The sequence below is a fragment of the Salarias fasciatus genome, chromosome 8 (assembly GCF_902148845.1).
Source record: "Salarias fasciatus chromosome 8, fSalaFa1.1, whole genome shotgun sequence".
In the NCBI taxonomy this organism is placed as follows: Eukaryota; Metazoa; Chordata; class Actinopteri; order Blenniiformes; family Blenniidae; genus Salarias; species Salarias fasciatus.
The window spans coordinates 7,692,791-7,707,770 of record NC_043752.1 but is presented as its reverse complement, the minus strand read 5'-3'; the positions used below and the strand labels follow the sequence as shown (position 1 = coordinate 7,707,770).

The following is a 14,980-nucleotide window of genomic DNA, read 5'->3' as shown; positions in this document are numbered from 1 at the left end:
AAAATGTGAAAGTTCTGAAAGACAAAACTTTGTTGAATAGAAAACCAAACAGTTTTATTATGTAAGAGCAGAAAAGATGCTGACGCCAAGCCAGTTTTGGGATTTTGTTTCTCTGTAGAAGGTTGGTATATATTCCACTGTGTTCATCTGAGGCCCCGTTTCAAATTTTTTAAGTCGGAAACGGAAAACTTTCAATGTGTTTTTGTTGTCTGTTTCCACGACAACCCTGCTCTTATTTACTGAAAAAAAAACCTCTTAGAAAGCAGCTGCCAAGGAAGAACTTGGTGTTTCTCACCAAAAATATCCATTTTGATCCCAACCGTTCACCTCCCTTCGTTGACTTTACTCTGCTGACCCGGAAGTGAATCTTTAGAAAATGCCTGAACTCTTTAACAGGCGCTGCAAGTGTGGCTATGAGTTATTTAATATTTCTCTTTCCAGCCAATGTAATTACAGCCGTTTCGTTTTCTCTGGGAAGTTCTGTGCATCACTGAGCTCCTGCTGCTGGCTGTGGATTACACAGACATTATTATTGATTTACCTCTTGGCAAGAACACAGCACAACACAAATGAGCTTCCCCAAAATGTTACACATAATTTAAAAAAAAAAAAAGAAGTAATCTATTCCTTAAGTTTTTTTGTGTTGTTCAGATAACTTTAGTTCAGTAGAGCTTCAGGTTGAAGACATCATTGCTTTGTATTTCTGGTTTGATTGGTCTCGTCTTTAACCGGGCCACTAATGCCAACACATGGGTTCATATAAGCCCCACAAAAGAGTGGAATAGTTTTGAAACTCCTGGGAGAGATCGACGCGCACACACTGGCAGCACGCAAACTCTGAAGTCTGATCAACCGTGAGAGCAGCCTGTCAAGCTGCCAAGTGCACTCAGTGATTTTTGCTAATTAACACGCAGACGGCTCTCCGACTTGACTGAACACAAGAACACAATGTTCTGCAGATTGCAGAGGTGCCACCTTGATTGAGAGACAATGGAGAATAAATATGAAGGGGGGGACAGCACGGAAAATCCATATTCTTTTTCTGCGATGATGTGCTGCAGTGGGATTGAAAGTAAAGTGAAACTGCACGACTGTCACTTCTGTTATCATCAGCCAGTGCTCTCGTTGAGCTCTGCATTGTGCTTTGAAGAATGTTGCCTGATTTTTTATTTTTTTTTGGCATAAATTCAGTGTGTGATGAGTGTTCTAACAGAAAAACCTCGCTGATGAGTTCTTAATGAACGACTGGATGCTTCCAATGTCATTATCCATAAAACATTCAAACGTCATTAAAAAAGAGTGAGAGAAATTACAAAGTTATTAAATTCCACCAGTTATCAGAAAATAACTATATGTTATACAAAATGAAATTAATTTTTTATGCTTTTTTACTGCAGAATGCAGAAGATGCTGCAGAAGATAACTGTTTCATTCAATGTCGAAATGTGATGAATTGTTCTTCCTATTGTTCTTCCTGTTGCCTGCAACTTAAATTATTTTTCTCACACTATTAGACTCTTCCACTTATGCAATAGAGTTTTATCAGTTAAAATGTTATGATTAACAGTGTCAAAAGCTTTCTTAACCCGAAGTAATATATCAGCAGAAAAGCTTCTATATGCTTTCATTTGCATTAACTATTGGTCTGCTTTCTTTCTTGCTTTCTTGTAGATTGTCAGTATTGGTTTGAGAGCAAACTGTTTTCAGCTAAAAATGTCTAATCTTTTGCTAAAAACTCTATGAAGCATCTCAGTGAATTGTGGAAGTAAAGTTAGTTTGGGAAGTGGCATGTATAAGTAGTTTACACAGCGGTATGACTTCTGTTGTCTTTGATTAGTCTGAAGAAATTAATAGTGTGTTACCTGTTTTGAGACGCCTTCATTCACCCGGTTGAAGTGTCCTGTCTCTGCCAACAGTTGGGTTTCTGTCAATCCCAATTTGAAGTGTTGTTTGAGCCGTGGAGCAGTTTGATCAACGCCAACCAAGCTCGTTTGACCCAATGCTGTCAGCGTCTGATTGACTTTTGGAACAGTAGATCAGAGGAAATTTCTCCATTGTTGTAGACTTGTATTGCAATAAAAATAGATTTTCTTTTCAAAGACACACTTTTATTATTAAACCGTGAGCCAGGTTCACTTCTCAGGTGTGTCTCTGTCTTTGATCGACGCTCCACTCTGGGCTTCATTAGAATGAATAAAGTTTGTGTTCTTTGGAATCCAGAGTTCTGCTTCAAGCCGTCTCTCTCTGTGGTTCAGCGACCTGGGGATTACTTTCTGAAAGCAAAAGCACTCACTGAACTGTAAGTTTCGTAGTTGAATGCCGGCCATATGCCCTATTTAGATGACCTTCAGGCCTTTTTGTTTGCTAACCTTCGCTTTTGTGTTGCACCATTTTGTCCAACTTCGTTCACATCTGCTCAACGTTTTCAAATCAAAATGGAAAAAAAAATTCGAATGAATGCAACCTGCACTCAAACTGTTGGGTTCTGTTTGGAAATCTCAGATAAAGTTATGTTGTCAACAGAAAACAAACCAGGAGCAAATAGAAAGAAGTGATCACCCATTGATCGCCCTCGGACTGTGATTGTTCCTCGTCCTTGACAAGCTCGCACAAACCAGACTGGAACGATGTTCATTTCCACTCTGAGCCAAGACGGACGAGCTGCAATCAACTTGAACATTTCTAAACAAAGCAGACTGGAACTGACGCAAGCTTTACATCACGTTTTAATGCTGGGAGCCGCTGACATAACAGTGTCTCTGTGTTTAGAAGATGTGCACAGCTGTGTTTTTTCTATTCAAGTGTTCATTTTGCTGTTGGATGTAACATTGTTTTTCTGTTGTTTTTCATAATGTATCAAGGAGGGTGACTGTTTTCATTGAACCACTCTATCATATACGATCAAACACAAAGCAATAAAGATTATTTGATTTGGTTATTTTACTGTTGAGTGGCTGTGGTGATTGTTTGTCATTTTTACATTTACCGAGCTGCTGCTGTTTATTTATTTTTTTAAAGCAGAAAGAGCAATCCCAAGCCCAAAGAAGAAACCGAAGAGAACATAAAAGAGCAACCTTTTATTGATCGACCACAGAGGCGGCTGATCCTCGCTGTGCCCGCTCGTGTTTCCACAGACACAAACCCCCTCTGTCTGTTTGGACTTTGATAAATGGAACAACCAGACTCTGCTTTATAAGGAAATGTTCTTTCAGGGTGAATCGCCTCGAAGTGATTCAGATTATATCCTGTCACAAAAACAGGGGAAAATAATAGATCTTTCTGTGGTCGGTGACGTTGTTCATTGGTGTTTAGTAACCAAAGTTAAGAGTAATGCTTTTTGGTTTCTGGACAAATAAAAACTGTATAATTAAAGTTTAATCATATTTTGCAGAGTTGGTGAAAATTGCTTCTCGTAGTCAAGAGATTGTACTTTGAAAATCAGCACGAAAGCTCTCATAATAACAATTATTGTACCAGTCGTCATACTGGGAAGGTTAAATATCGCCAGAAGAAATCGAGAAAACACCACTGTCAAAAAGATGTAGACAAGTTAAAAAGACAAATACTGTCACGTGCTTGCTGTCAGTTCCCTGTAGGTTCTTAGTATTCACAGATTGATAGATTTTCTCACACACTTTAACCTTTACAATTCCTTCATGCCTCTCAGGTGATGCTGGCTGCTTCCTATTGGTCGCTGTTGGCGCCGGCGATCGACATGGCGGAGGATTCGGGGAAGTACGGCTCGTTCGCCTTCGTGCCCGTGGCAGTAGGATTCACGTTCGGGGCGGCCTTCGTTTACTTCGCTGACCTCGCCATGCCCCTGTTGGTAAGAACTCACTGTACTGCCAAGCTTTTGTGTTTTACACACATTTTAATTGTTGGTGAACCGTAAGAGAAATTCAAGGTTTCCGCACTCAAGAACTGCGGTAAAAGCACAGGATGAAACTTTCAGTATTTCAACATTTGTTGCCTTTCGCATTCAATTAACTCAGAGTGAAAAAGGAAAAAAGAAAGCATAATTTAATAGAAGGAAATGAATACTTGCGTGTCTTTGGAGTTATTGTTGCACTTCCTTTCAGAGGTGGTCCTTTCCTTGACTCCTTGACTGTGCCGATCTCATGAATGTCTGAGATGATTGCACAATCGCTGCTTTTCAATCAGTTGTTCTCAGTATGTCATTGTTGCTGCTCTTCCCTTTTTGTGTTTTTGATTGGTCGAGGGCACGTTTGTGTTTGGATGTAGTAAATCTTGAGTGGTGAAAGCCTCCTCCACACACACGCGCGCGCACACACACACACACACACACACACGAGCCGGTCAAGAGCTAATGCAGAAAATGAGTGTGAAGACGTCTGTCTCATGTGAGAAGGGAAGTTGATCTGTCGTCTATCTGTGGCAGCCTCATTAACAAGAAAAACCCAATACAGTTGACTTAATAGTACACAGGGTTAGGTCATGGGAATCATTTCAGTCCTGAAAAGAAAAGCTGCTGCTTAAGTGTGAATTCATAATTGGATAGATGCAGCTGACCTCCAGCCTCTCTGTTAATCTGTTATTTGTGTTTTTTTTTTTCCCTTCTGCACTCGAATGAGGTCTCCTTCAGTGAATTTTCTATCTTTTAAATCCAAGAAATGATTTTTAAATACAGCTTTACAAGTTTATTTGTGAATCAGACAATAGTCTTTTGGACGACAACGGCTTTAAGTGAAAATGGAAAACTTATATTCAACTTTTCTAAGCTGGCTCCCAAGGTGCAGCTCTTCAAAAAACACTGCAACTGTGTTTTAGTGAAAGTGGGGTGCTGACTACTTTTCTTGGGGGGGAAAAAATGGAAAAAACGATGCATTTACACTTGAAATGTCATGTAATTGGGGCTCAGTGAAGATTCACACTGATGGAAAACTATTTTCAGCTTCTTCTGCCTTTGCAGCGATCACTTCAATAACTGTGATGAGATCAGAAAGATGCTCGTGGATTATTTGCTTTTGCAGCTGCCGGCACCTTTACTTTCCATTACTGTGATTCTGCGTCTCCCTTAAAAACCTTTTCGCTAACACAGATTGATAACGAGGCATTAGGAGGTAATTGTTGACATTTGCGAGGCGACGTTTTCACTGTCAGAGTATCGGAGTCTTGAGCAGACGGTGCCTGATTGTTAAAAGTAGACTAGATAATATCAGGATTTAGTTTGAAATTCCTGTCTTGCCGAGACTGGGAGGACAGTGCTCAAAGTCCTGGATGCGTTTGAATCCTCTCGGATTTTAACAGTGGTCTTACAAGCTGATTTCAGCTGAAGAAGAGCTCTACTGCACTGATGGAAATCAGAGTGTATGGGTCATTTCACCAAAACTCCTGTAATTCACAAGAATTTGAAGTTCTGTTTTATTTAACAACTGGGCATTAAAGCGTAGGTAATGATTGGGTTCATTTTCAGAGAAGTAGCGAGCTCTTTTAATCATTTCAACACAGTTAAGTGTAACTCCATTGGGTGTTGTGTTTCGATTCCTGACTTCTGGAGGCTGTCATCTAAGAAGGTGCAAAGCTTCAGATAAATATCAATATTCTAAGAGATGTCCAGATGAATTACAAACAGCTCATTTGTTGATCAAGGATTTATCAACCCGGTTTGAACCCCCCCTGCCTCCTCCCAGAATTCTCTTTCCTTTAAGTGCACGCTCCAGCAATGTCTGAGTTTAATCAACATGTCTGCGCCGTGGTCTGGCTCGCATGTAACAAGGGCAGGGATCAGAGGCGACGTCGCCCAGAGACAAAGAGGCGACGTCGCCACTACGATCAGAGCAGCACAGAGCAGCTGTTGCCTTAAGCTCCCACAGTCACACCAGGACAGCAGCGGCGACACGAATTGCATATGAAGGAGCGGATGACATTGCCGCCCATGCACACTCATGCACGATGACACCCACTCATATACACGTAATGATGGCGCACACCTAGCACACCGACAAGCGAGGATGGCGAAGAGATTTAAGAGATTTCAGAGCTCCGTGGTGCTGCTCTAATGATATACTTTTCATTTGCAAAAAGGCCAGAGGGGAAGGACGTTTTCTTCTTTTTTTAATATATCAGGAATAAATTCCAAATGGCAACAGGATCATTGGTTAGCTTGGTCACGATGACTCAGATCTTTGGTTTCTAGTGAAATGGGGTGTTCAGAATCAACCATAGTGAATATTGCTACATGTTAATTATTGATGGGATTTTATACCACATATCTTGAGTTTCTCTAATTTCAAGGATAAAAAAATCTGTTCAGTCGGCTATAACACCATGGCAGATCCCTCACAAATGCTCAACAATGAACACGGGAGCATTGAAAGGTCACAGAAGTCATTGTTAATCTATATGTCAGGGAATGTGCAGTTAACTGCTTACAAAAACTCTCAGATGAACTTTAATTTATGACGAACATTTTTGGTAAAAATAGTGAAATGGACAATGTTTGCCTGATTACTTTTCCACAATGCCTCAACAAGGTAAACAGCATTTGTCATTTTGACCTATGTTTGTTTTATCTTGCTCAAATCATAACAACATCTGGAAAATCTTCAATTTCGCTACATCAGGTGCATGTACTCATGGGCTCTGGATCATTTTTAGTGTTTCAAGGTCAGCGTGAACTCACGTTTTTCCAGACTGGAATTTTCAAATAATGACTCTACGTCAAGAATTGCGTGGTAATTAGTGGCCACTGAGGTCTTTGTTTCTACCACTGTCAATATTTATCTTGTCCTAGTAAAGCTTTCAGGGAATGTCTTCGAAGGTGTAATGAATCACAGATGAATTGTAAACTGTGTGAATTAAAGTCTTCAGGTAAAAGCAGTCAAAGATGAATTGATTATTGTTGGAATTGATGGTCGAAGACTATCTATATTAATTTTGCATAAGATTTTCAAACTATACTCTCAGTGGTAGGTAATAGCTTATCAAGACTGGACACAGGCCAACAATGACAGATGAATTATCGAAATTTATCATGTGTAGAAAACTGGCAACGACCTAAAATGTAATGGTAAACAGGAATTTTAGAGTGTCATCTTCAGATTGGTTTCTTTTTTACAACTCAGGCCCTGTTTACTTGACAGCGGAACCAAAGAATGTTAGCTTTTCAGTTCCAAAACTGATCTCCTCCCTCAATGTAAACAGGGTAGTAGATCATGAGTGAGGCACTGAATCAGCGCTTTACAGGAGAGAGCACATCGAAATTGATTTGAGTTTATACTCTGCTTGGTAAGGTAATTTCAGCATGGATGCACGTTGTCGATTACTCTCAGCATGAGGCTCAATATTTTATGTCTCAGGGTTAAGATTGCACATTCATAGTCGTCAGTTATCCTTTCCGATGAGATGGTGGAACTTTTTCCTGTCAAAGCACGTTGCCGTTGAATTTCTTAAACCCTGTTTTCCATTTTAAGCTCACTCGGCTGGTGAGCTGTGACGGACTAAATTCGAAGGGATAAACAAACCGATAAAAAGTCTCTTGTGTCAGACCAGAGGGAAAAGAGGCACGATCCTGCGTGGAAACAGGAATTAGACGCTAATTCGCAGCCGCACCTCGAGTCGTCTCATCCCAACAGGCGCTCGTTAAGATCCAACACTATCATTTACTGCCTCGCACCTCAGCGGGGGCTAATTAGGCCCCTGACCTTCCTGTCCTCAAAGCAACCGTGCAGTACCTGCACCCTGTTCAGCACACGAGGCAGAGGGGAGGAGATCTCTATCGGCGGCAGAGCGCAAACAAGCCCTACTCGAAGCACTTAGGCGTGCCAGCCAATTGTTTTGAAAATGGGTTTCATTTCTGGAGGCTTATAGGCTTTGCCGTGGGCTGGCAGAGTTCACTGCTGGAAACTAGTTTATTTATGCGGTGGAGTGTCTTTTATGTTATAACTAAGTAATATATTTTATATGTGAAGCTTGATTTTTAAGAAGCTCCAAAAATGGCGAAAAACAGATTTTGACGCTATCAAGTCCAAGATTGTCGCAGGCAAATTTAGTGTCAGGATCCCAGAAAATAACTACAAATGACATGCCATCATAGGAGTGATTCGATGTGAACCCCAGAGATTATTTGAAAAAAAGAAAGCAACCTGCAAAGAGATGCAATTGAAATGAGACAGTCATCGGGATGGATGAGTGAACATCACACAGTAATGGATGTTAGCCGGCTGAGTGCATCGGTAAGCAATCCCAGACGATGAGCCCAAGGCTGCCGGTGCTCTTTTCATTTCATACTCTGTTTGTTCTGTGTATCAGGATACTCAGACATCAAGTCGTATTTACACCACTCACAATAAGAGACTTCTTTTGAGCATCAAAGCCGAACAACCAACAGCAAGGTGAAGAGTTTTTATTGATCCGACGGTGTTAATTGTGAAGGTACCTCTCATGGATGGTCATTCAGTGACCTTTCCTTACTAAGGCTCTTTGTTGATGGTACTCCTGTGCGTTGTAGACCTTGAGGGTACGCTTTTGATTTTTTTTAATCAGTTGCTCAAGTAAAGGATAACTTCATGAGGAAACGTTGGCCCAACTCTCAAGCGTTCTTGGTTTTGAGACGGGCCTTGAGTTGACATACCCGATGTCTGGGTCTTGACTCGATCTCGACCCGTAAGGTGTTGATCTTCTCTTGCTCTTGGGATTCTCTGGTCTTGGTCTAGACTAATGTTGTAGGTTTGATCCCCTTTCTGTCCCAGTGTCTTTGAGCAAGGCACTGAACCCCATCTCGTTTCCAGTGGACTCTTTTGTGGTAACTGAGTGAATGTGACTAATTAAAAGATGAAGGACTTGAAGCATGCTGCAGATCTCTTTAAAGCCGATGAAAGCCTCCCAACAATATATAGCTCATCTCTCACTTTTCCTGCTATTGGACTGAAGAGTAGTGGCATGGTATTGTTCAACCTACACAGCGTGTGACTTTGTGAAACATATTGCGAGATTACTTGAGAACATTTTGTCTTTCTTTCACTTTTCACCCACTGCTGGCAGCTATTTGTGCTCTAATCAGTCTCAAGCAGCAGCCACCAGCTGACTTTCGCTCCTTGTCCTCTGTGACTCCTGCTTGCTTGCCACATCACATCACTGATGTCTCTTCATCCTTTCGGTCGTGCCTTTTATTCCCTAGACTTCTGGGTCCTCCACGGCTGCCCTGACTTCTTTCCAATTCACCGTCTCGTTAAGTTTATGATGCCTGTAGTTTGTTTATTAGTAGTTTTAATTCCATCTATTCAGGTAAGTAGGTTTTTACAAGATAGGAGAATCCAGTCGAAACAAGTTAAAGGTATGTTGTGAAAACCTATTTACTTGAAGGGAAGAGAGAGAAAATACTTCTCCGTCTCAATACTCCTTTTTTTTGCTCTTTTGGCCCCGGGTGCCATGACGACTGCGGTGGAGACGCTGGGATTGTGATAATAGGTGTGTGGAGGTAGGCGGGCGGGGGGTGTAGAGTGTCATCTTCAATACATACATCCAAACGCGCGGACACCGTGGGGGGCCATCATTGTTTGGACAGCTGCTGGTGCCACTTTTACTGGCTCCTCAGCAAACACTGCTGCTGAATGGGAAGCGCAATGGAGGGAGATGGAGAGAGATCGGAGTGGAGGGGGGGATGACAGAAGGGTGGAGAAGGATGGCAGCGATAAGGGTGGACACAGGAGTAAGAGTGGGGGTGGGGGGGGGGGGGGGGGAACGAGCTGAGAGCCTGTTCCAGTAAGACATTTTATCACCAACTATTTGCATTGTTTGGCTCCTACAATGTGTTAGAGAAGTTTTCCATCAAGGACCGAAGCTAAATTCAAATTGGGGTTCAAATAAACCTTGAAAGGGAAAATTAATGAATCAATGCAATTTACTCATGCAAATTGCCTGCACTTTTGAGTAATTACGTTGATTATTGGACCATGTGAGTTGGAGTTCCTATTAGAATAATTAGCCTTTAGCATATGTGTTGTCATGGTTTTTTTTTCCATTATTGCTTGAAAATAAGCCTGCATGCATTGATCATTCTTGCTTTTCCCATGCATTTTATAGGTTCGCAAATAACGGTGATTAAACAACAATTACCGACCTGAGTGCTTCCCATCAATAGGCTCAAATCCAACCAGGCAGTCTGTTGATGTTGAACCTTTGAGGCCACAGGTGTAAATCACAGCGTCTGAGCACCCAAATCCCATGGGGGAAAAAAAAAAAAAAATTGGAAATCATTTTGAGAAGTATATAATTTCCAACTTTATAATCATATGAATTAACAGCACTTGTGCTCTATTTTCAGACAAAATGGTCCATTTGATAATGGTAAAACTACCCCCACCATAATCGTTTGTTCCATTTTCCTGAATGTACATTGGTAGTTTTTTTTTTTATTTCACTGTGCTTTTTAATAGAACAACACCCAAGGAAAGACTTAATTCCTGATGTTTCAAGAAGTATATTTAATGTTAATCTGACACAAATTAAAAAACGGTGTTGGCATAAACTAACCTGGAACAGGATTTGCGTCAAACTTGTTTGTCTAATTTACGCAAAATTATTGCTATGATGGATTTTTGCTTATTTTTCACAGGAAAAATCAACCTTTCTCAGGAAGCCTACTTTGCGATCTTTCAAAACTTCCACAGATAAAATCCCTTGAGAATTTCCTTTCCATTTATTGTCCGCTCCAACAATTGTATGGAAATGCACTGTTAATTGTAGCATACAATCAGTAGAGCAGCAGTGGGCATAATTTATCAGAATAGCAGGACCTTGTTCTTGCTCTTAAGAATGTAAATGGAGCTCCTGTCTCTTTATCTGTGCAAATATGAAAGAATTCAAGATGGTATTCTTTCGTTCTTTGTGTGCATTTGCCCTTCAGTATGAAGCCATTTGCTTGGATGACATACCTGTTGAGACAAACGGTGAAGTCGGTCTCATTGACAATACTTTTACTTGTGTACTTTCCTTGACATCGAAGAAACTCACAAATGCTCTCTGTCTGCAGTTATTGTCTCTGACTCATTTACAGTATGAATTGAATTGCTTGTATTGGTTTCTTGGAATTTCATCTACTGTCTCAGGAGAAAATGGCCTGGGAGTCATGGCATTCTGGCGGCAAACATTGTTATTGTCCAGCTAGAGAAGAACTCTTTACTCCAGCTGTGTCGTGCTCATGCAGTGTCTCCGATTACCATTGTTGTGTAAATGGACAAAATGCAGTGAAAAAGTTTAGTTTCCAAGCAGCCCTTGAGCCATTATCTTTACAGGGTGCTATGAATAAGTAGTGTACAGATTTATGCCAACAGTTTTGGTTATCGGTGCAGATAAAGCACCAACGGTCTCAGTCTTCATGATTCATTGGAACGCTGGTCGTCTGAGTTGTGCTTTTCTCTTGTTCCTCGGCCGAAGCCACAGAGAGTTCAGACTGTACGGGTGCAAGCTGTTGCAAGATTAAGTGGTTTTTACAAAGCAAGAGTACACCACATTGGGAGGATAAAGTGGACTTTAGGGGCTGGCAGAGTGAGCCAGCAGAGCTCAGAGAAGAAGGGGAAGATGGACAAAGTTCCATTTTCGCTTAATTCTCAAACCTTTCATAATGAATGAGGGGAAAAAAATAGTGTTTGCATGTATTTTCAGACAATTTCACACGACTGCATACTTAAATATAAACACTTTCTCTTCTCATTGTTTCCCCCCCTTCTTATTCTCCATCACCATAACAACATACAGCCATCAGGAGGCCAAGGAGGTCTTGGCAGCGTGGGATGGGAGCATTGCATCATGGTATACAGTATATCACCAGTTCTGGGTTGCCTGCACAGTACACAGTGAGCATTTAGACAAGTAGACAAAGGTAACAATGACAAAAGCAGGACAAACACGTGACCTCTTCTCTGTTTACTGTGTCTGGGGGTATAGCTGTCTCACTGGCATTTTTTGCTCGTGGTAACCTGCAGTGAACGAGGATGGCTCATGAAATCGGACACAGAATCGAACACGCAGCTGCAGCAATGCAGTGAAGAGAAGCTGAGAAGGACTCGTCTCTGGTTTGGTCGGGGAACAACTCAGACAGAGATGCCTGAGCTTCTTTGCTCTCTGTACTGCCACTGCGACCCCACACAGACGAAGTGGTAAAGAAGATGGATGGATGGATGGAGATTTAAAATACATGAGAGAGCTGAATTAAAACATACAGTTCCGAACTGAGCTGCACAATATAGATATGCAGTGTGCGAGACATTTTCCATTAAAGCACTTAACTATATGTTCATGCCTTCATGCTTTCAGATTCTTCGGGTCCCCTTTTTCCTTTTCTTCCCATCACGTGTATCTGCAGTTTCTTAGCAGCAGCGTTTCAGACGCGGGGCCATTTGTTGACTTCGCCGTTTCTGTGCTTGTCGTGCCGGCTTCGCCGCAGACCCTCCAACTGTGGAATAATGTCTCACTAATGAGGCGGCATTCATTGTGTTTTCAACATGATGCTGCGTCTTGAAATTGACGCATTGATGCAGTTTATGTGGTTCTTTCTTCTCTGCGCAATTTGATGTAGTTTCTGTGAGTAACAGAAGGACAAGCCTTCTTTAGAATAACTGAATCGTTTTGAGAGCCGCAGCACACCTGTGACTCACCAAAGCCAAGGATGATGTGAGGTTGAACTGTTTAAATGTTGAGCTCATTTGAAGAAGCAATCTTAAGCCCACTCTGGAACCCGCCACTGCTATTGTTGTTGACAGCTATTGACTGCAATCGTGTTGCGTGTCCCCCAAACACTCTAAAAGTTTTCCTTTTCCCTGTTTTTAGGCGGCTTATTTGGAAAGTTGGATGTTATCTTTAAGAAACTGTTTCATTCAAGAGAGTGAAAACACTTTTTTTTGTCTCCAAAGTGCGACAAAAGTTTTCTGCTTTCGCTTGAAAATGTCATATTGACGTACAGATTTTCCTCACTTGTCTCTGTCTCTGCTGCCGTCGCGGCAGTCATTACACTTTCTCCACACACCAGGAGCCCAGACGCCAAAATTTATCAAGTGGGCGAGCATGTACGGCGGGAGGGCTTCATCTGATTGGCATGACGGCACACCGCATTTGTGATACGTTATGGCAATTATGTACAACTTGAAAAATATACTGCTGGACTGGTTTTGAAACAAAAAGCTTGGAATGAGGCCCAGAAGTGACGGTCGCCTCATCTTGCATTCTGGCATGGATTCTGTTAAAGTTGAACCCTCAGAACAAGAGCCGCTCTTCTGGAGTTTGGGAAATAACCGTGGTTACACTTGACTACTTAACATGCTGAAACTAGAAACTTGTTTTACCCGCTATGCACTGCATGGGTGTGGGCGGGAGTTGGAGAGCAGCCATCTATGGGCTCAAGGGTTTGACTCCAAAAGGTAATTTTACTTTACTCAAGCATTAAAGTTTTAGCCAAACTTTATTATTTTATTGTTATTTAACTCAGAGACTAAAGCAGTGTTCTAATAGAAGTCCTGATATTATCCTTGTCCTTCTTTGCAACTTGCCCTGGAACTTTGGCTGAATCCCATTTCGCCCCTTGGCCCTTCCCCTCGTTTTGCGCGTTCACGTGGAGGGGTAGGAGTGTCCCAATTGTCATTATGACGTAGGGGCCAGTCACCCCTCCAAAAGGAGATTCTCGAGAGGCACACTCCAAACTGAGGGGTATGATCCAGTAGCGGCCGATGGCGAGGGGCGCTTGTTCTTTCAGCTTAGACCATGACTGGCAGGCGGGGTTAATTCACTTCCGCATTGGCGGGAGCGATCGTTTCTACACCCGCGCATTCCATGCGCATTCCAAACACAACAGATCGACGATTATTTTCAATAAACTGGTTTCTTCAACACTGCCCGCCTGGAATGCGTGGGTGGGAAACGAGCGCCCCCGCCAATGCGGAAGTGAACTAACCCCGCCCGCCACTGACGGTCCAGGCGACCAAAACAAGTGCCCCTCGCCACCGCCGCCACTGGATGACAGATTTCTCAGAAAGCCTTCCAAGATCGGCAAGATGGCGGCATCCGCAACGAAAGAAGTTCATAAATGGCAGTATTTTGTCAATTAACAAAGTTTTAAAATTAGGGATGTGCGAGTACCGATACCAGGTATCGGTATCGGGCCGATACTGGCCTTATTTCAAGGTATCGGGTACTCGTGAAGGCTACCGATGCCAGCCGCCGATACTCACGGCAAGAAAACCCCACGCGTAGTAAGCCCTCCTCACCAGCAGTTGGCGGTAGTGCAACCGAATGGGATGCAAGCTGCCGACAAACATGAAAGAGGAAGAAGCTCCTCTCTGGAGTCGCTGACAGGCGCAGGGCTACACTGCAGCGGGCTGACTTCTCCATGAGTCTCATCCAGAGCAGAGACAACAGGATGAATCCAGAACGGCTGCTCGTCTCACCAGAACCGCCGGTGTGGAAATTCTGTTATATAAGTGAAAACGAGCCGAGCTTTGCAGAATGCTAACTCTGCAATGCTAAAATTGCTAAAGGAGGTGCGCGATGTTGTTCATTTACCACTAGTAATTTGTTGAAACACCTCAGGGCGAAGCTTGTGGACGAGAGTCTGACGCTGTTGTGCTGGAAAAAAAGAAAACTCCGGCAGCAACTCGACGGCAAACTCTCCAGAAAACCGAGAAACTGAAGAGCAGAGATCCGAGAGCAGCACAAATAACACGAGCAACTCTTTAAACTCAGGGGTTTTTCTATCTTTGACTTTAGTTCATAAAAAAATCATTCAAATTAGTACATTTAAAAACCTTACTTTATGTAAAGTGTAAAACTCAGAGAAATTGTTTTGTCTTGCACTTAATTTCATTTAAATAAGTGCAAACTCAGTTGCTTGTTTTATTTTTCAGACTATTATTTTGGACTTAAACGTAGTGGCTGGGCTGCCTTTTTATTGGAAATAAAATTCATTTTCAAAAATAATCTCATTGCATTATTTTAAATTTTATGTGTATAAAGTATCGGTATGCAAGTA

General features: G+C 42.1%; 1 protein-coding gene across 3 annotated transcripts in view; it reads left to right on the top strand.

The window, feature by feature from the left end:
• Nucleotides 1-14,980, top strand: part of LOC115392876 (zinc transporter ZIP11) — a 137,525-nt gene that overhangs the window by 18,707 nt on the left and 103,838 nt on the right. For all 3 annotated transcript variants that reach the window (XM_030097533.1, XM_030097534.1, XM_030097532.1), the window contains exon 4: nt 3,668-3,826. In XM_030097533.1, coding sequence (XP_029953393.1) covers nt 3,668-3,826 — 159 coding nt within the window. The remainder of the gene's footprint in view (nt 1-3,667; nt 3,827-14,980) is intronic.